This window comes from Chrysoperla carnea, chromosome 3 (genome assembly GCF_905475395.1).
Source record: "Chrysoperla carnea chromosome 3, inChrCarn1.1, whole genome shotgun sequence".
In the NCBI taxonomy this organism is placed as follows: Eukaryota; Metazoa; Arthropoda; class Insecta; order Neuroptera; family Chrysopidae; genus Chrysoperla; species Chrysoperla carnea.
In genome coordinates this window covers 87226254-87246419 of record NC_058339.1, presented here as the reverse complement: position 1 = coordinate 87246419, position 20166 = coordinate 87226254, and the positions used below count along the sequence as shown (strand labels likewise).

The 20166-nt window shown below is 31.0% G+C and overlaps 3 protein-coding genes across 4 annotated transcripts; 1 reads left to right on the top strand and 2 right to left on the bottom strand.

The window, feature by feature from the left end:
• Window positions 1–1120: 1120 nt before the first annotated feature.
• Window positions 1121–5228, bottom strand: LOC123294906 (dynactin subunit 2). The gene is made up of 8 exons (XM_044876095.1): window positions 5113–5228; window positions 4830–5041; window positions 4313–4576; window positions 3837–4248; window positions 3665–3742; window positions 2465–2539; window positions 2305–2407; window positions 1121–1299 (listed from the first exon to the last, which is right to left on the bottom strand). Exons 1-8 carry the CDS (start codon window positions 5146–5148, stop codon window positions 1121–1123), a joined length of 1359 nt encoding a protein of 452 aa, XP_044732030.1. The 5' UTR covers window positions 5149–5228.
• On the top strand, window positions 5152–18587 carry LOC123294907 (ORM1-like protein). The gene is made up of 4 exons (XM_044876096.1): window positions 5152–5263; window positions 17822–18000; window positions 18207–18358; window positions 18421–18587. The coding sequence occupies exons 2-4, from the start codon at window positions 17827–17829 to the stop codon at window positions 18554–18556; spliced, it is 462 nt and encodes a 153-aa protein (XP_044732031.1). The 5' UTR covers window positions 5152–5263; window positions 17822–17826; the 3' UTR covers window positions 18557–18587.
• LOC123294905 lies at window positions 6323–15451 on the bottom strand. 2 transcript variants are annotated; one of them, XM_044876093.1, is made up of 12 exons: window positions 14983–15451; window positions 14426–14710; window positions 13790–13924; window positions 13335–13471; window positions 12404–12790; window positions 11261–12005; window positions 9786–10178; window positions 9009–9430; window positions 8186–8683; window positions 7232–7358; window positions 6680–6816; window positions 6323–6567 (listed from the first exon to the last, which is right to left on the bottom strand). In XM_044876093.1, exons 1-12 carry the CDS (start codon window positions 15392–15394, stop codon window positions 6376–6378), a joined length of 3870 nt encoding a protein of 1289 aa, XP_044732028.1. In that variant the 5' UTR covers window positions 15395–15451; the 3' UTR covers window positions 6323–6375. The 2 variants fall into 2 exon arrangements, with proteins under 2 accessions (XP_044732028.1, XP_044732029.1); XM_044876094.1 differs by lacking the exons at window positions 6323–6567; window positions 7232–7358 and having other exon boundaries at window positions 6763–6816.
• Window positions 18588–20166: the final 1579 nt, after the last annotated feature.

The following is a 20166-nucleotide window of genomic DNA, read 5'->3' as shown; positions in this document are numbered from 1 at the left end:
GTCGATTTTCTATCACTTCGTATTATTGGGTCGTTTTGAGCCTTAAATGATGGCATCGAGTTTTTCTCTAATGAGCAATTTTAGTGATGAAATTTGAAATGTCACAGCAAATAATTTTGATGGGTTCATTATACATACACCTGTTGATAGCAAGCCCAATAATTCGGCAAGGCTTTTATAACAAAGTGGCAACAAACTGGAATTATTATGAAATAAACTGCTCAACAATAAACTGAATTTTTATGTTGGGGGGTTTTAATTATCTTTTCGACAGTAAGAATACCCGACTTTTGAAATTTTATCGGTTTAGAGATACAAAACTTTTGTTTTCTGTTCTTGAAACATACAAGGAAGATCCAAAAAGCTCAAAAATCGAATTAATTCAACGGTTAGATGAGTATAGTTTTCGGAATACCGTCGAAAATCTACAAAATATGTGGCTACATAAAGACGATTTGACTTACAAATCAAAATTACCAAGAGCACCACAGATTAATTAGTACTAAAGTGAATTTTATAAAATATAAAAAAGCTCGACACATTTTTCGGTTGCGGAACCCTAACCTCGCACTTGAAACGTATCTAAGAAAACTCCATTAAATTACCTTTTTCCTAAGAGCTTTCTTCAAACTCTGAACCGAATGTGTGGCTTTTGTCAGTCTTTTCAGTGCATCTTGATAACGCAACAATTGGCAAAAATCTGAGATTGTCACGTTTTCTTACGAGAAATCATGAACGAAAATTACCGACGAAAGAATTCACACACAGGCATTGTTATCTTGACCATGAAACGTAAAGATAATGAAAATTTCGATTTGAATTTTTGAACTCATAATAAGAACTTCCTGTAAGAAGCTAAAAATACAAAAATCAAGTATTTTTTGGTCAAAAGTTCTGTTTTCTAATGACGTTAAAATTTAGTGTGGATTTGGTTTGTATAACTTTCTGTAAAATCTGGGGAAAAAATGATCAATTGTTTTTGGGAAATAAAAACAAGACATTCTTCAATATAGTGTTAAGATTTTATTAGAAGCTGCATTAAAATATAATATAAATAAGCACTTTGTATTAAATATTTTTAATAATATCAAAATTTATATTTAAAAAAAAAATTAAAAAATTACTTTTTTAAAGCATCTAAACGTTCATTTAACGAAGTAATGTTTTTATTAATCACATCTAAATTAATTGCAAAACTTTCTTGTACACCCTGTAGTAAAGCTTTATTGTTTTGTACACCTGATGATATTTGATTTTGTAATGATTCCAGTTGTGATAATGAGTTACTGAACTCGATGGCTGAAAAATATTTTCGTATGTTAAAAATAATACAGAACGATTAATTTCCTTAGCGTTCATCATTGCTAGAGCAACTTTGTTTTCAATATTCAATATCACAAAATATTTTTTTTATATTTTTAATTCATTGTTTACACCGTTATAACAAAGTAAAAAATATAAATACTGCTTAAATATGCTGTATAAGAGATATAATGAGATATTTGAACGCAGTTTTTTGGCGCTCTCTGTTGATGACGTATAAGTACGTGATCTGTCAATTGGTGACAGTTCAATGTATAATTTACACTTTAAAAAATGAATTTACAACACAGAATTTACACTCTTTATTACTAAGTTTTCTAATAAAAAGCCGTAGAATAGTATAATTTAATGAAATACCATATAAAATGTAAGTAATTAATATCATACAGTATGTCAACAAATTTGACAAGCCCGTGCTATGATGTCACATCCGTATAAAAATTTGAATTTCCGCTTTAGAAATTTTTAAATGCTCTCACTGAATTTGTATTTTTATTAATTAAAAAGTTATTAATTACTAAAATAATGGTTTAGTTGAAATGTCCAGTCATTAAAGTTACGGAAGAAAAATATTTGAACCAAATTTAAATTTCATGAATGTTCCCTATTAAATTGGTTGATCAATTATTAAGGGTAAAGTTCAATATGCTACTTCTTAGACTGGAAATTTGAGAGATTGTTAAAGTCGCGTCTTTTTTGTTATGTAAAAATTTTTATAACCAAGTACTCTCTTTTTGAAGAAGCTGCTATACTGAAAAGTGCCCTTAAAAAAATCGTTGCACTGGCTAAGGCTAAGAATACGTTTGTGTAAATGTATTACGCTAAATGGAGTTTTTTTTATGGCAAGAAAATAAATATTAATGGGAGGACTTTTAACTGGTACTCTTACGACAGATGAGAAAATAACAACGTCTTCTCATTAAGTTAACGTAGTGTAAGGTTCAGCGGACAAAAATTTTCTAAATTACAAATGTTTCATACCTTGCTGATGGAATACATTTAAAGCATTCAGCCGTTGTACAGTTTGTGGTAGCAAATCAACCATTGGTTCAATTGTTTTCACAAAATTATAAAGTTCATTCACCTAAAATCGAAGAATTGTGATTGAGAAATTTAAAGTAATGAATTTTGAAGTTATTACCTTTTCAAGTTTTTCTACATTTGAAGGAGCTGAATTTGCGTTCATCTTCTTTATTAATTCGTATAAATCGACAACCTGAAATTATAAAACAATGAAGTGAGCTAGAAATACACAAGAAGTTCATTTGATCCGAGAGCCTGCACTCAACTAATCTCCCATTTTATAAAGAGGCACAATATTTTATAAGACCTGGACTAGAAGGAAAAACTCTTTGATTGAGAAAATAATAAAATTAAGAACGTACGGATGTTCCCAATTATTTAGAAAATTTCAGAATGATTTGTATTCTCCTAAAAACATTAGAATTCTTAATTGGACTTAGATTAGCCATAGAGATACAGAATGACCTAAGCAATACCCTTCTGAAATTGATCACTCCCTAGAAAAAGTTAAAGCAATCATGCAACCAATGCTTGTCTATGTATTACTGGCCGCATGATCGCTTTATCTCTCAAACATTTCTGTCGGTATTTACTTTACAGTTGGATAGGTATAACTCACTCAGTTTATACAAATGGGATTAAGACACGTAATGACATATTTATTTTTCATCAAAATTTTCTTTTAGTCAGGCCCGGATTTAGAAATTTGCCGCCTCTAGACAGAAAATAGGATGATTTTCGATATAGAAACTTGTTTGTCTGGACTTGGATTAGCCATAGACATACAGAATGGACTAAGCAATACCCTCCTGAAATTGATCACTCTTTAGCAAGATATAAAGCGACCATGCAACCAATACCCGTCTGTGTATACTGGCCGCACGATCACTTTTTGTCTCACGCATTTTCGCCGGTATTTACTTTACAGTTGGATATGGAGTGCTCCGTCTATGTCCATGTGATTACCAAATGTAATTACATGTAAATATTTCACCAAAATTGGCTTTTAGACAGGCCCGGCTTTAGAAGTTTGCCGCCCCTAGATAGAAAATAGGATAATTTTCGATATAGAAACTTAACAAATAGTCGATATTAGTCCAATATCAAGACTTGTATAAATCGATTCAGACGTTTTCCACTTATAATGTTGGTACAGGTGTCAACGAAATATGTCAGAAATTCAATTCCCATGAATAAAACAGTTTTCAAAGTTGACGCTCTATGCACGTGCCTACTCTGCCTTTTTTGTATAACCTCAACTTAGGATTCTGATTGAAGATTTACTATGCTTGGATCTTCTAATAATTAATCATCTTACCATTTGATGAATTTCTTGGTCCTCGGTGGCAGTAGATTTACCTTTGGTTTTTTTAATCGTATTCAATAATTCATTAGCCTAAAAAAGAAAGAAAAAAAAGAGTAAATTTTGAAATAAAAAGATTTGAAGAAAATTTAAGAAATGATTCTTGGGCGATAATGGTTTTACGTACCATTTGCTCTAATTCAGCATCTTGAGCAGTTCCCGTCCGTTGTTTAGCAATTGTATTCATTTTTTGGGTTAGAGCAATTAGACGTCCCTCAATATGATCTAATTGAGTGGAGTCAAGTGCACTACTTTTAGCTGTTAAATATTGTATAGCTTCTAAAATCGTATCTTGATTTGTTGCTTGTGACAAACGACCAACTTTGTCTGATTCAGTTCCCAAAACTGTTTCAAGTTTATGTAAACGATGTTCCAATTCACCAATTCGTATAGATTGTGCTAGTTTTGCTTGTTCGGGGCGATATTCAAGTTTGTAGGTGACAGCATTTAAATTTGCGTCACCTTTCTTGGCAGTTGTAGATTCTGGAGTTGTTTCTGAGCCACTTTTTTTAAACTGTTCCAACAAAGTAAGTAATTTTCTGAAAATGAATTGTAATTTATTAAATAAGTCGAAATAATTTTTGAGCATGGTTTTATAATTACTTTAATTGTGTTCCTTGTGGATCTGATAAGTTTGTAATCACTTCTTTTCCGAGTGTTTCTTCCAATCGAAGTTCTCTCAAAAGTGCATCGGATTGTTCTACTTGCTTTACAGTGGGAAGTGATTCAATTTGACTGTCATCTTTTGCAGATTCTTTCAGTTTGTTGATTTCTTCTAAGAGATCGTGAATTTCACATTTCAAACGTTGATATTTTTGTAGAGGAGTTTCTTGTTCTCCCTCACCAACAAGCTCCCAATCACCTGACCTAAATACAAATTTTGTTTACATGACACAAAAATAAAAAGATGTAAATGCGCATGAAATCTCGACGCTTTTAAAAGCAGCAATTTAGAAACTACATTAAGAATTTTACAATGGTCACTAATGCATTCTAAGACGATTCTGACATGTGGAAGACATTCAATTAGAACGTAAATTCAATCGGATTCATACCGTTTTATTCTCAGATTATTATTTACGTAACATTACAAATTGGATATTAATGAAAATTCATTTACCTGGCATCATATCCTGTTCGAGTCCGGCGACTTAATTTTTCTGAAAAATCAACTTGTTTTGCATTTAAATATTTTCCTTTAAACTTGTTATAAGCTTCAGAAGCACTGATGTGTAATCTTTCAATTGAATCATTTTCTTCCTCAAAAAAATCTGTGGATTGATCTGCTTCTGGTAAATCGGTTGTCTCATAAGTATCAGGTTGATCGTAAGCCTAATAAAGTAAAATACTTTTTTTATTTTTAAATCATATTTCTCATTTTATTTAATTAATTATGTACTTACAATTCCTGGTAGGTCTGCGTATTTTGGATCTGCCATTATTTTGAAAAAAGAGTAATAAATATTGAATTGAAGTTTGACAGGTCTTCAATGACAGCAGTGAGGTAATGATGTCATAAGTTAATAAGAAGTGAGGTCGATCCGTGTGGTTCCGGTAAGTTAATATTAATTATTTTTTAAATATAGTACGAAATATCAGTTTTTTTAAATATAATTTTCAAAAATTGATTTATATATCATCCAGGTATTCATTTATATTTTTTTTAAATATGAAATTTAAGTGAAAATTTTAATTTATAGTCAAGGCGCAGGGAAATATAAGAATCTATAAGGATTTAAAAACAAATCGTATTTGCTCTAATCAAATTAATTAGTAAAATTAATAGATAAATAAGATTAAAAATTAAACTATCGAAAATTTTAGGTTCATTAAACTGACTTCCGGTATGAAGTTCATGTTTGAAATATGCGCGGTTTTATTACAATTAAATAACTCATTTGTTTATATACCCACCGACTAACTCTGTTGATTTTTACTTAGTACAATTTTTTCTTTAGATAAAAAGATCGGAAATTGTAATTTCAAGAAATTTATGCTTCTTAAATTCTTAAAATTGTGGAATTATTATGTTGAATTTACACACATTTCGATGGGCGCGAGCAACATTTAATTAGTAACTGAACTGTATGAAATTATGATTAAAGATCGAAACCTTTTCATTACATCTAGGAAAAATCGACAGGCGATGAACGATACTCGATTAGTAACGTTAGGTATTAATCACAATTGCATACAAATCAGGTTTCTAAACGCTTGCTATTTGTTGTCCATCGTTTTGTGTAAATTTATCATAAATGGACAATTTATCAATATTCGCCACCGCTTGCCGCACGTGCTGTGCGATGTAAATTCATAATTAGGATTCTATTTTTGTCATATTTCATATGGTGCTCCGAAAAGTAGTATCTTTTGTTACAAATTTTATGAGGATTATTTTTGTATTTATTAAATTCAAGTGTCGAAATGGCGCCAGATTCTAATATAATTTGGGGATGCTGTATAATATTGAAAATAACAAATATTTCCACATCGAATCCTAGGACTGCAATTTATTTAAGGATTGTCTATAGTTATAAATAAAACTAATTTTTAAAGGTCCATAATCTATTTATTCAGATAAATTGTTTATCTATAAAAATTAATTACATTAAAATCTACAACTTTAGTTTGTATTAGGGCACAAAGAACAATTTACAAAAGTATTATTAATCAAGTTTCTTAACGTATGGTCTTAATGGATTGACTTCAAGCTCGGTTGCGGGTTTATAGGCATAGAAAGCATCTATAAATCTTTCGTTTGGAAAATCCCATGGATATAAACTTGGTAAAAATTCGCGTGCTTTGTTCACACATTGTTGTTTGATGTTCTTGTAGGCAGCGCTAACTACTGGGTCAATCTGTAAACAAGTATGATAATGAAAATTAATTAATTCTGAAAATTACAAAACTATGTACAAGTTTTTAAACATTTTCGGTTTTTGTTTTATAAAAATTATAATATTTCGTTACCTTAGTTTTAGCTACATTATTACCCCATCTTAAGTCTTTTGTTTCTTTTGCTGTAAGCTCAACTTTAGGATGAGGATTTTTAAGCTGACAATATGTAAAATGATTCCAAAGTTTCCGACTTGTTAGTAAATATTTCACTAATTAAAAGAAAAAAAAATTGTTAAATTTTCTGTCAAGTAGCTATAATAAGTGTACGAAATTACTAGAGTTTCCATCAGACCCCAAACATGACTCGAAAATGTCTTCATGCTAGATCTCTGTACTAGGAAATTTTAAAAGAACCCCCACCCTTTTTAACTACACCTTGGCCGCATTTATATTGTTAAATGGTCTCACTTTAGTGCTCTAAATATTTGATTTATATTTAAGACTTGGTTTTTAGAGTTTGGAACAGTTCTTAAGGACTTTCTGATTTGAAACATCACCGACTATCTTGTTTTCATTGATAAATAATTCTTGGTCGCAATCTCTACGACCCAAGGGTCTGAAATGGGTCCTCTAGAAAAGGATATCTCAAGTATGCTATAAGATTCTGTTTATTAATTATCATACTTTTTTCCGCGTCGTTAAATGTTTTTCCACATCGCATATTCATCCAAACTCGAAAGTATGGAAGTCTCCATGACTCAGGCAAACATGCTACTGGGTATCCATCATTTGCCATACTTAACATTACACCCTAAAAGTTAAGCAAATTTAGATACAAGTTATTAAGGATTATTTTATGCATAGTTGCAAAATATCATAATTTGAGACAATCCCATCAAATCCGACACGGGTAGCATATTATTATGCAATATGTCTAAACATTTTTTAACATTTCCGTTAGTAATACCAAATTTATGAAATAATTTTTCGTCAATTAAGTTTGGTATCTATGATAATATAATCTAGGACCAATCAGACTTGTGATTAGGCTGTTGGCTTTCTCGAAGTTTTCAGCGTTTATTACAACGCAGCGTCATGGTAGACTTTAATCACCAATAATCTTTAATCTTTAATCAACAAGTTGGAACAAATAAAAGTTAAAATACAAGATATCAAGGTATGGAATTATACCAACTTAGTTGGTTATAAAGGTGTATTTTCATGCTGACGCTTGACGTTGAGTTTGAGCGTCAAATTCGGTCACGTGATCAGTAAAGGTCGTGCTGCCATCTGGAAAAAAACTTATCATCAGCCCATCGTAAAAAACTAAACATAGTTTAGCTTTTTATTAATAAATTTGTATTAAACTCTTTATCAGTGCCAAGTGTTTTATTAAAAATGAGGTTAGGGAAATACTTTTAGTATGAATATCGACTTTCGATATTGATTAACTTTTTTTGTCGCTGAATATTTTTACAATTTAACGCTGGCGCTTAACGCTGGACATAATTCAATTTTTTCAGATAGATAGATCAACATCTTAACGTTTGTCTGGAATCCAGAGTTTATGAGTTGAATCACGCCTGAGCTTATATTTCTTCATATCAACATTGATGTCAAAAATTGTATATAATTTACCTTTAATAAAACCATTTGTGTCTTATAATCACACGATATTTTATAATATTTTCTTGGCATTTTTAACAATTCAATTGTTTTTGGCATAAGTGGTTTCGTTGGTATTGTATCTATAAACGGTACAATAATATCATCTACACGACGTCCAACACCATCAATAATCTCTTCATCATATTCAGTTAATTCTAATTCCAACCATCGTTTATATATTCTCATACATTTACAAACAAAATCTTTTTGAGATTCCTCTTCTTCTTCTTTCCATACTGGGTAAGATGTAACGCCATCTATAGTGAATGTTGCTGTACCATCAGGTTTTTGATTGATACCTCCAACCACCATAATACTTTCGCGATGTTCTGTTAATTTTTTCTTTTTAAATTCACAAATACTACCTGTTACTGATGGTACCGCTTGAACACCAGTAATTTGGTATGTTGGAGTTCCTTCGATGTCTTTTATTCCACCAATAACTACGAATGGTCTTTTTCCAGCTAACTAGAAACGAATTGGCACCGTAGTGTACTACATATATTCTATTATGAGAAATGAAATTAACGATCTTAGCGTGTGTCAAAGTTTTGGATATTGAACCTTTGCAGTGTGTTGGGAATTTTGAATTTTATTAGTTTGCCTTATTGAATGAGGGTAAATGTCTGAAATTTTCGCATGGCCAATTTATCGAAAAGTTATTTTTTCATTGTTCGAAACAAATATCGATAAATAAATGATGTTATTCTAGGTTTGCGAATTGACATCTAACGACACTTAATCTAGCTTTAGCCAGCTATAGGTTGCAGGAATGTAGCGTTAATATACGTACATGCTCGGTATGCCCTTGAATAATCATCGTGGAGGTGCCATCTTTGTTTGCTTTCATACCACCAATTACAGTATGCACCGGCTGAGTCATTTCATATTCTGGTTTTGGGTCAAAGCTTTCAACAATCTTATGTGCTGCCAATCCCGTAATTATGAACCTGGGATCACCATTTACTGATTTTTCAATACCACCAATAATATATGTTGGATCTTTAGCTCGCATTCTCTTCTTAAATGCTTCTTTTTCTTCTCTTTCTATTTTTCGCAGATATCGTCTATATAAATCCATACATTTTTTATGTTTTGCTTCTTGTAAATCCATATATTTGCGATATAAATCCAAACACTCACAATCGATTGGTCTTCGTGGTATTGTTTGTTGTATGATATTTACAGTCGTTCCATCAGGTAATGGTTTTACACCTAATCAAAGACAAACAGAGATATCAATTTCGATTATTTTTTGGAGAATCATCTAAGATCATCATCATGTAAGATAATTTTGGCACAAAAAATATAAATGGGGTTCATATTCAACGTATTGGTGAATAGTTTCGTAGATTTCGCCTATTAATTTTTTAGAGCTATTTCGATAAATACTCATTTCATGGTCATAAGATAGATATTTTTGTTTTTTGGGTCTTAAATATCCTAAATTATCAAAAAATGCGAAAATCTGATCCAAATTACTCGTAAAATTAATTTTATCCATTCTTTTTTTATTCAGAATTTATAAAAAATCTCGGTGCATAACATTTTCTATTTCTTTTGGACTAACCTGCGATCACATATTCACATGGCTGTGGTATTTCATCTCGATTCAATACTAATCCTTCCACCACTAACACTTTTCTATTATCGGGCATCTTTTTAAGACCTCCAATTAAATAATCACATTTGGGTGTAAATGCATCATCAATCACTTCACCACCTCTTGTGCCAGAAACAATAAATAATGGTTCACTTTGTGTTGGTTTTACACCTTCAAGTACGTAAGTATATTTAGGCTCTTCCACACCAACTTTCTGCATATTCTGTATTATATGAATGGGTTGTCCATCATTTGCGGGAGTTATTCCACTTATAACTGTCGTAAATTTGTCCTTTAAAAAGGGATTTTTTACTAGATTATCAGTTACCACTACAGCGTTCTTGTCTTTATAATGAACACCTACGAATTTATAAAAATTGAAAACAACAATCGTATATTTAGTAATTTTAAATGATTTTTAGTAGTTTTATGAAAACGATTAAGACTTATCGAGCACTAGTTCAAAATCTTACGGCAGTCAGTAGACCGTGTATGGCCTTGTTACACACCTATTCCATTTTGATAATTGTCATGTCAGAGCAGCCAGACGTTTCCAACATGTCTATAAGCGCTAACGCAAAAGAAAATTGCTTCCTCTGAGAACATTTTCATTAAATTCGATACTTTAAGGCAGTTACGAGTAAATAAAACAAATTAAAAATGATTCCTTATTAAATTCCTTATTCAAAAAGTGTTCCATGAGATTGTACACATTTTGGAATCTCATTTTATCATGGGCATAAATGTATAACAGTCTAATTCATATTATTTTCTGCAGAAAGAGAAAAAAATTAACAGTAAGCCTTGGAACTAAATAGTTAGAACGAATATGAAAAGACACAAAGAGGATACGGAAGAGGAAGCTCAGAGCAGATGAATCTGCCGAATACATTATTTCTTGATTATCTGCTCGAGAACCGTTCAGAGTGACAGTATATCTAGTAATTACAGGCAGACTTGTGATTGAACTTTATATAGGCGAGAATTGTGCAGCAATTTTTACAGTAAATTTTCGTTTCTAAGCAATTTGATCAATTTGAAAACTTAGAGCAAATATATAAATAACAGTGTATTCTGGACATTCTGGTGATTTAGAAAAGTGCTTTTTGATTCATTTACGTTTTCATTTAACAAGGATAGCTCGAGCCAGATAACTGTCACGAACAACGCGATTTAACAGTTTCTAATAAAAAAGGAGTTGAAACTAAAGAACTAAAAAAACGGTCTTTGTTTGAGATTTTTAGTAAGGGAAGCGCCAATTTTAAAAACTGCCTACGGGCACTAAATTTCTTAATCCACTATGCACTCATTTTAATTATTACATTTGGCTGAATGGGCAACCCATTCAGGCGGGAAATCATTTTTCGCAAGTTTGAAATTTATCAATGTCCGTTTATTTTGGCAATGGCAAGTTTAAGTACGTTCAACTTTATTGCTAATACCTTCTAATTCAACATTGATATCTTTCTTCGGATTCATGATTGTAACACCAGATACAATAAATTTTGGTGTTCCATCTGGTAGTGTTGTGACACCATTAACAATAATTGATGTTTCTTCCATTTTTTCTATAGTTTGTTTAATTGTATCCAAATATTCCGTATATAATCTAGTTGCTTGAATTCCAGAAATAATAAGAATCGGTTGATCATCTTTTATACTGATTCCACCAACAACTTGCTCATAATTTGGATTTCTGGGATGTTGCACACCATTTAATATATAAACAGGACCTTTATCAGTTTCGGTAACGCCACCTACCACATATGTAACTTCTGGGTTCGCTTTAATTGCTTTTTTTGCTTTTGTCACAACATACTGCCGATATACATTGAAACATTTTTGATGTTCTAGTTCTTTTAGGCGCACATATTCGTCGTACAATGCTGTACATTGACAGTATGGCGCCGGTACGACAACTTCTGGTTTTTCGTTGTTTTTTATATCATATTCCGAGGATACTTCTTTTGAACTAATCCCAGCTACTACTTTAACCTTATTTCCTTCTCCATCACAACTAACCCCACCATGTACAACTGTTGAATATTCTTTTTTCCGTTCATAACAAACATTATTTATCATTAGTATTGGCATACCATCTGGTGATATAGCTACACCATTTATTACGTAATTAATTTCCGGTTTATTATAATCCATTTTTGATATGCCATCAATAATTGGTATAGCCTAATACATTAAAAATTAAATGAAAAACATTGCATTAAAGAAGAAAACTAGTATTTTGTGTATTTAGAAAAAGCAACATATTCCCGGACGACTGAGCCCCAGCAACTATAGGAGTCCGGAAATGTGATTTTTCTACAAAATGTACGCCCTATTTTTCTGAAATTGTTAAAAATAGCGACTTTCAAGTAGCGTTATGACGCCAGAAAATCTGTCTGATATTTTAAATGGTTACCGGCAATGAAACAAATTATAGTACGGGCAAGTAAATTTTTCTGTACTGAGTTTACTTTCCCGTACTGTTATCTGTTCATTGCTCGGTAACCATTTAAATACGAGAAAAACAGATTTTATACAATTTTTTTTACTAATTGTTTTTTATCCAATTTTATTGAACTAACCGGTTTATTAGCATGCATCATTCTACTTCCGCCAATAATAAGATGCGGTCTTTGACGATCAAAGTCATCGATAGGATGGTATGTGTAGGTGTCTGATTTTAGATACTTTGCGTCTCGTCGTCGATATTTTTTGGCAGATCTTTTCAACCGTGATGCTATGGTTAATTTTGAGCGACCAACGAGTTTGCTTTTAGAATAAAATTCATTTCGTTTCACTGATGATGTTTCGTCTTGTGAATCACCGGATGTATCGAATGATTTCAGTGACGAATGTACTGTTCCTTGGTATGTTGATACATTTTCATTTGCAATTAGTTGATCCAATCTTTCAATTCTGTATTTATTTTCATATTCAGATTTTTCTGGTAGTTCTTCACCGGGTCGTTTCTGAAATAGATTGAAAGTATAATTTATATAAACATTAAATTATTATATTAATTCTGAATCGATTATTTATAGCGAAAAACTTCTAGTAGACTAGCTAAAAGAAAAAACGAGAATGAAACTTAAAAAAATCTTTATGTTAACCCTCTTTCTAAAAATTAAAATGGTGGAAGCGGTAGCACTGAGCTGATAGTCTAGCTTTTGGTTATTAAAAAGAATGGTATCGGTTTTTTATTTTCCACTTTTCATTGGCAAATAAAGTAGCATTCATGGTAAAAAAAATTACACAATCGGCGAACGCGTTAGATGAGTTTAAAAATAAGTGCTAAAAATGTTGGCGAGCCACCGAAGTCATATTTCTAACTTTCAACAATTGTTTCTTTTTGCCGTTAACCATTGTTAAAATGTAAAAAAACTTCTTACCAGCCGTTTACATTTTCATTGGATGTTTACAAGAAAAAATTTAGCTAGACTGATATATCAGGAAGTTAAAAAAAAAGCTTATTTCAAAAAGTTTATCCTGATAAATTTTAGAACAAAAACTTACCAAATCTTTTATATATTCGAAGTAAGGACTAGTAGGGTATGTTATAAATGCAGTTTTTAATATTTTTCTAGGCTCTGGTTTGAACATTAATGGCTCTAAGTATGGTGATTCATACTTCTTTTTCGATTTCGGTTTTGCTGTGGAAATCAGTTAATAATTAGCTTAAAAAGAAAACCTTATTGCACAGTTTATATACAACTTTTAGAGTACCAAATAATAACACATAAGCTATATTAATCAGAATAACACATAAGCTATAATTTTATAAATATATATATGACATTTCACTACGCCATCTATGAACATCATTTTGAACCATACAATAAATATTTCGAGTGTTATGGAATGGGGATAAGTGAGAGCAAGGGAGGTGAAGGCTACGACGCGGTGGTCTTTACTTTTAAAGCGAAGCCGGCGAATATTAAGTTTGTGTATTTATAAATGTCACTACTTACGAGGTTTTGGTGGCTGTTTCTTCGGTGGAGATGGTGGTGATGGAATACGTATATGCATTTCTCGTAAAGTGGATGGTAGTGCTAGATGAGTCATACATGATAAAATGATTCGATCGGAAATTGAATATTGTTTGGCTATATTAAAAAAATATGTATCTATTATATGAATAAAACTACAGCTGGAAACGTGATCGTGGCTTACAAGGCCTAGGAAAAATCGACTTCTTCTCTATTATGGTTTTGGATTTATATTAAGGTTGATCGGACATTTATAGATAAAAATCTGAATTTTTGTTTTTGTTGAAATTTTAACATGTTGTGAATAGAAATTGTTAAATGATCGAATAGATTTTTGATTATCTTCCTTCTATAGATTAAAAAGTATAAAACTTCTACGTTTATAAAATTAATAGGTACCGTATCTAACATTTAAATTAAAAACAAGTCTGGTCAATAGTTTTGTAAATATCATAATTAATTAACGAAAATTTTTGTCCACCATAACGGATAAAGTCAAAAGATGATTATTTATTATTTTTTTAGTAATTAAATAATTGTATAAATCCGATTACAGTGACTGTAGATGCCATCAAAATTTAAGTAATTTACATTTCTTCTTATTATTACTTTACTTACCATCATAATTTTTAACAGCTGGATTCATTAAACGATATAAAGCAAGTAAAAATTGGATTGCATCGCCTGCGGCAAAGTTCATTGCCTTTTTGACCAATTTCGGACTCGGAAGTGGTGTAATTCCCATGCGTAATAATAAATTTCTTGTTTCATATGTTGATTTCATTTTAGTATCACAAATAATAGTATCAGATATCTCTTCAGCCAAAGCTTTTTGTTTTAACGATGGCTCCTGATACCATGCCGGTCCATTTTCACGCAATAAACGTTGATGTAATTTTTTATCTGGAATCGAAATTGAATTTACACCTAAATCGTACGTGCGGAAATCTTTTTTAGGCAAAATAATGAAAGCAATGAAGTCAAGAAAGTGTTAAATCTGAAAAGTGGGACTGTGCTGTCGACTTTACCGCTGCATATTTGCCTCTTTTCACAGTTGTCTTAGAATTTGTGTAGAACTGTTCATTAAAGCGGGTCTCAGCAATATTGCTCGAATTTGTTGCTCGAAATGAATTGCTCAAGTGTGACAAAATTCTAAAAATATATTTGGCATTTACCTTCTTGCTTTTTTAATTGCTTCAACATTTTCATATGTCGTTCAGCTTGTGGAATCACAACATTATGGTAATGTTCCTCCTTTTCCATACAATATGTTTCCCCAGGGAAAAAATATTGTGCGGCACGTCCACGTCCCGATTTATATTTAATTGAGCTAATTGTCAATTTACTTTGTAATTCCGTTTTGGATGGTTGCTTTGAATCTTTTTTTAAAGTTGTCTGTTGCATTGCTAATCGTGCTTGATGTGATATAAAATTTGCATCGGTTTGTGACATCGAATAACGTATATTGGTATTTTTCTGTGTTGTTTCCCATAATTGTCGCCCTTGTTGTAATGGTGGTATACGAAAATTTGTTGACCTTATTGAAGTCAGACTATCTTTACTCGACATTTCCTGCAATTTGTACATTTTAATTTCTCTTTCAATCAAAATTATTCCTGAACTTCACAACAAGAAGAATTTTTCCCCGACTCAAAAACTCAAAAAATATTTATGATTTAAAAAATTAAATTTCATTGTTACCATAGAAAAATAACATAAAATAGGTTCGGGAACAGTGAAAATTTTGGTAACTCATTTTATCATAGTATACAGCTTGGTAGAATTAGACTAGTTCTACCATGGATATACAGGTGATGGTATTCGCTCCGAGCGTGAATTTCGTTTCCATGACAACGATACACTACTTTAATTATAGAATTAATGGATGCATATATAATTGTGTGGATTGCATTGAAAACTTACATTTAAAATTTAATATTCTTGTTTCACAAATTTAAATAAATAATTACGATAATTAACATTTGAAAAATAATATTTGTACAATTTGATTTCTTATTTTCACAATTTTTAATGCATTAAGTTTAATTAATTAGTGTTTTTCAATCATTTTAATTTGACAGTTTCTATATCATTAACATGTAAATAATTGCAAATTAGTCATAACAGCCCACTTTATCTCCAAAATTTTTCACTTAAAGCGCTGGCATCGATTTTATTATCCCTACCATGACTACGCACACAACGAATAAGATCGAACTTCACCGATCCGATAACCAGATGAGATATATTTTTCATTAAATTTTTTTGATTGATAAACACGCCTATTTCAGTTAACAGAAGTTAAAAATATTTTCTCAAAATTCAAGTTTTCCTTAATTAGGAGATTGAAATAAAAAAGGCACACATTACATTAAATTTGTAGAAGTCGTTCTAAGGCCCGGTATACTACAGGAATGGGTCAGTCGCTGTAGACTAAATGGGCCAAACTACAAATTACTAACCACGCAGGCGTTGAAAGCTGCGTATGCCGACACTCCGGTGAGTCACTTCGGCATGCCTATGAAGTTTTTAGATAAGTTGTGACTAGGTCCTTGAGTACATTTGATCCGTTGCAAGAAATCTCAAAGTAGTTGTTGGACTTTAATAGAGAGAAATAGAAGTTCTCATAACTGTATTTTTCTTTTCTATTAGCGTGTCGGGCCTAATTAATACTAACATTTAAGAATTTAGTAATTATAATTTCATTTATTTGACAGTTTTTAACTTTACAAATACAACAAAAATAAAAATCGGTTATTTACAATTTTGTTCAACAAAAATCATTTATTACTTTTTCTTTTCTTCTTTTTCGGTGGTGGGATTCTTGTTTTTGGTGCTAACATAACTGCTTTTGGCGTTTTTAAAACTGAATTTAAATTTTTCTCTTGTATTGCCATTAATTCCCCTTTGGATGGTTGTATTTCATCTGGTTCGATTGTTGTTTGTAATAATTGTATTTTGGCACTTAATGTATTCAATGTAATATCAGTTTGTGACATATGATACAAATATTCTGTACTATTTTTATATTTTTCCCACATGTTTGTACCATCGTTCATTGGAGCTAATTTCCAATTTGTTTCGGCCATCGTTAGGTTATTTTCATTCCCCCTTCCGTTTATATTAAATCTGATAATATGTTCTTACATTACAATTTTTTCCGAGTTTCCTAAAATGTTTATTAAAATTACGCATAAAAACTAAGATTAAATAATCCAAGTGTGTGCTTTGAAAGTTTATGTTTCCATAGCAATTTTATTAAGGAGGTATATGGGTTTTAAAATTTCTGGAGATTCACTTTATTGTTAAATTTTTTATCTCAAAAAATAGAAATACAGCTCCTAGACGATATAATTTTCGTCTTATCGTTCAAGATAAAGACGGGAAAAATCCGAGATATACCTGCGCCAGTCAGCAATTTTTCCCTTTGGGGCCGTTCATAAAATACGTTCGCACTAAAGGGGGGGAAGGGTTCTGCTGAGTGTGACAAGATGTGCCAAGGGGGGACAGGGGGTTTAAGACAATGTGACGTTCGCGGCTTATCAAACAATTTTATTGCAGAATTTCTTTCAGCTATTTTTTTTTTTCATTTTTTGTCAATAAAAGAGTTTTGTTAATTTATTTAAATTTTATTGGAAAAAAAAATTAATATTTTTTAATATAAAAATTTGTGTACTATTAATCAAACTTTGCTATTTTTAATCTCTACACAACCATCTTGCATGAATATTTCCCGTGCATCTCCCGGACCACTTCGCTTACCTCACTAACGGAAAATATTTAATTTTTTGTCTTCGGGCAAAGCTGATGTGAGCTATGTCGCAAGGGCACTAAATAATTGGTATACCAAATCAGTTCTCAATTATTGAATTTTAAAAATTGTTGAATGAAAATTTCATAAAATATTAATCAAAATAAATAATATTGCTAGAAATGCTCTTCTTGATGCTTTTTCGCTTTCAGCGTTCATATTACATTTATAAAACTACAGAATAGTTTCTTCGTTATTTACAGTTGAAATGATACAAGCAGGCGGGCATGGAAATCCAAACCCAAATACATCGTGGTTACAAAGTCGTGGAATGTGGGTGGCATATTCTGGTGGCATGCTACTTTTACATCTAATTTTATTATGTGTTCCTATATTTAGCATTCCAGTTGCATGGACAATAACGCATCAAATTCATTGTGCTGTAAGTATTCCAATAGAGGTTAAATCAAGATTTTTTGGAAAAATAACAATATAGCAGTATTTAGGCATCAGATAATCATATAATTAATCAGTTAAATATGGTCAGTTCAGGTCCAGGAAGAACAGCAGGCCAGCCTGACTCCTTCATGCTCCTGGGGATGCCCATAATGACAAAGATTATAGTTTCATGAATAATCTTTTTTTCAGGTTCATTTGTATTTTCTGCATTCCTTAAAAGGTGCACCTTGGATATCGGCTGATCAAGGTGCTTGTCAGAAGGAAACACATTGGGAGCAAATTGATAATGGAATGCAATATACTACTACCAGAAAATTCCTTGTAGCTGTGCCCGTTATTATGTAAATATCAAATAAAATTTGCATCTACTTTCGAAATTATTGATATATTATTTTGGTTTCAGATTTTTACTTACATGTTTTTATACTCAAAATGATTCTAAACATTTTTGGTTGAATCTTTTCTCGTTACTTACGGTAATTGTACCTAAATTACCACAATTCCATGGAGTCCGATTATTTGGTATCAATAAATACTAATAAAATATGAATTATTTTTGTGATAAGGCTTTTTTTATATTGAAAATAAATTCGAAAAAATATTTTTTAATAAATTCATTTTATTTTAAATTAATTGATAATGAGTTACATGCATAGACAAATAGAGTTTTATATGGAACCAACCTGTTATACTTCTTGTATCTTGAGTCCAAAAGTCTTGGGTAGGTGTTATGGTAAAATCAAATGGCTGGAGGAACGTAATAGTGAAGGCCGTTTGGATTATAAACATAACAAACTAGCTGATTTGGGTCAAAATTATCTAATATGCGAAGTTTCATCAAATTAAGTAAAAAATTTGTCGTGATTTTCTCTATGTTTTCAAAGTACCAAAGGAAGTTTGAGAAAATTGCAAATAATGGGAAAATTTTACTGTCTCCGATTTGGCTAGAAACCTTTCTCAAAAAAAAAAAACACAATTTCTAACTCTATGACGTTTGGAATAGTAGTTTCTGAGATATCGACTAAAATGGTACGTATAGGAGTCGTGATATCCAGGCGCTATTTTGCAATCCAACTTCAAAAACTTATCGTTCAATCGCAAAATTAACGAGATTTTTATGTGTTTCGAATATTTGGAGTAATTTGTACCAAAAAACAAAAACAAGTAAATCTAGCTCATCGGACGATTAAATGTTAAATGAACTCGATTATTATAAGGGTACTAAATTGAGAAATCTTGATTGGAGAAAAATCATGTTTTTCGAGAAATTTACATAAAATTTTTTTGGATCCAATGATAATGCTTAATGGCCAGATGTTATTTAATGGTGGTTAGTCTGCAATTACAAGGGATGTAGGAACAAACTTCGAAAAATAGAAGAACCAATTAAACAATGTAAATTATTTTTATTAAGAAATATATTACTTTTAATTAAAATACTTAACAATAATAATTAATAAAACATGTAGGAACAAATTAATATTATTAATTATAATAATTTATTTTGTAGGTACGTATTTTTATGATTTCGTAAATTAAAATTTGTTCTTTACGCGTTTTCTAGTTTCAAGCGTTCTTTATACCTAATTAGCACAACCAACTATTTATGTAATAAAGGAACTTTTAATTAATCAGGAATTCATTACAAAAATTACGAATACAAAATATTAATATCGTTTAAAATATCAGAGTTAATAATTATTTATTATTAACAATTTCACGTATCACATTCAGATACTTAAATTACGTATCACATTCGGATAGTTACTGGAAGTCCATGCAATTTTCTCTTATGAACTTTCAAGTTTGAAGCCAGAAATTGAAAGTAAATAATGCAATGAATGCAAATTATTTTCATTAAAACTGTAATGCCTGAAATATGCGATGTCAGTTTTTAAGCCAGGATAGAAAGTTGATAAACATAACTGTTCTTTCAAGGTTTACTTTTCTGGCGATTCCTATTACTACAGGCTATAATGCACTAAATTACAGGAGTTATTTTATTATTTAAATAGGTTCAGTATCACGTTCTGAAAGTAAATGCACAAAATCCTTATTTCCTTAATTATCATTTTCTTGTTTAAACAAATATTAGAAACATGTCGGTCAAATAGTCAATAAGTAAATCGGCATAGTCGTATAAGTCAAT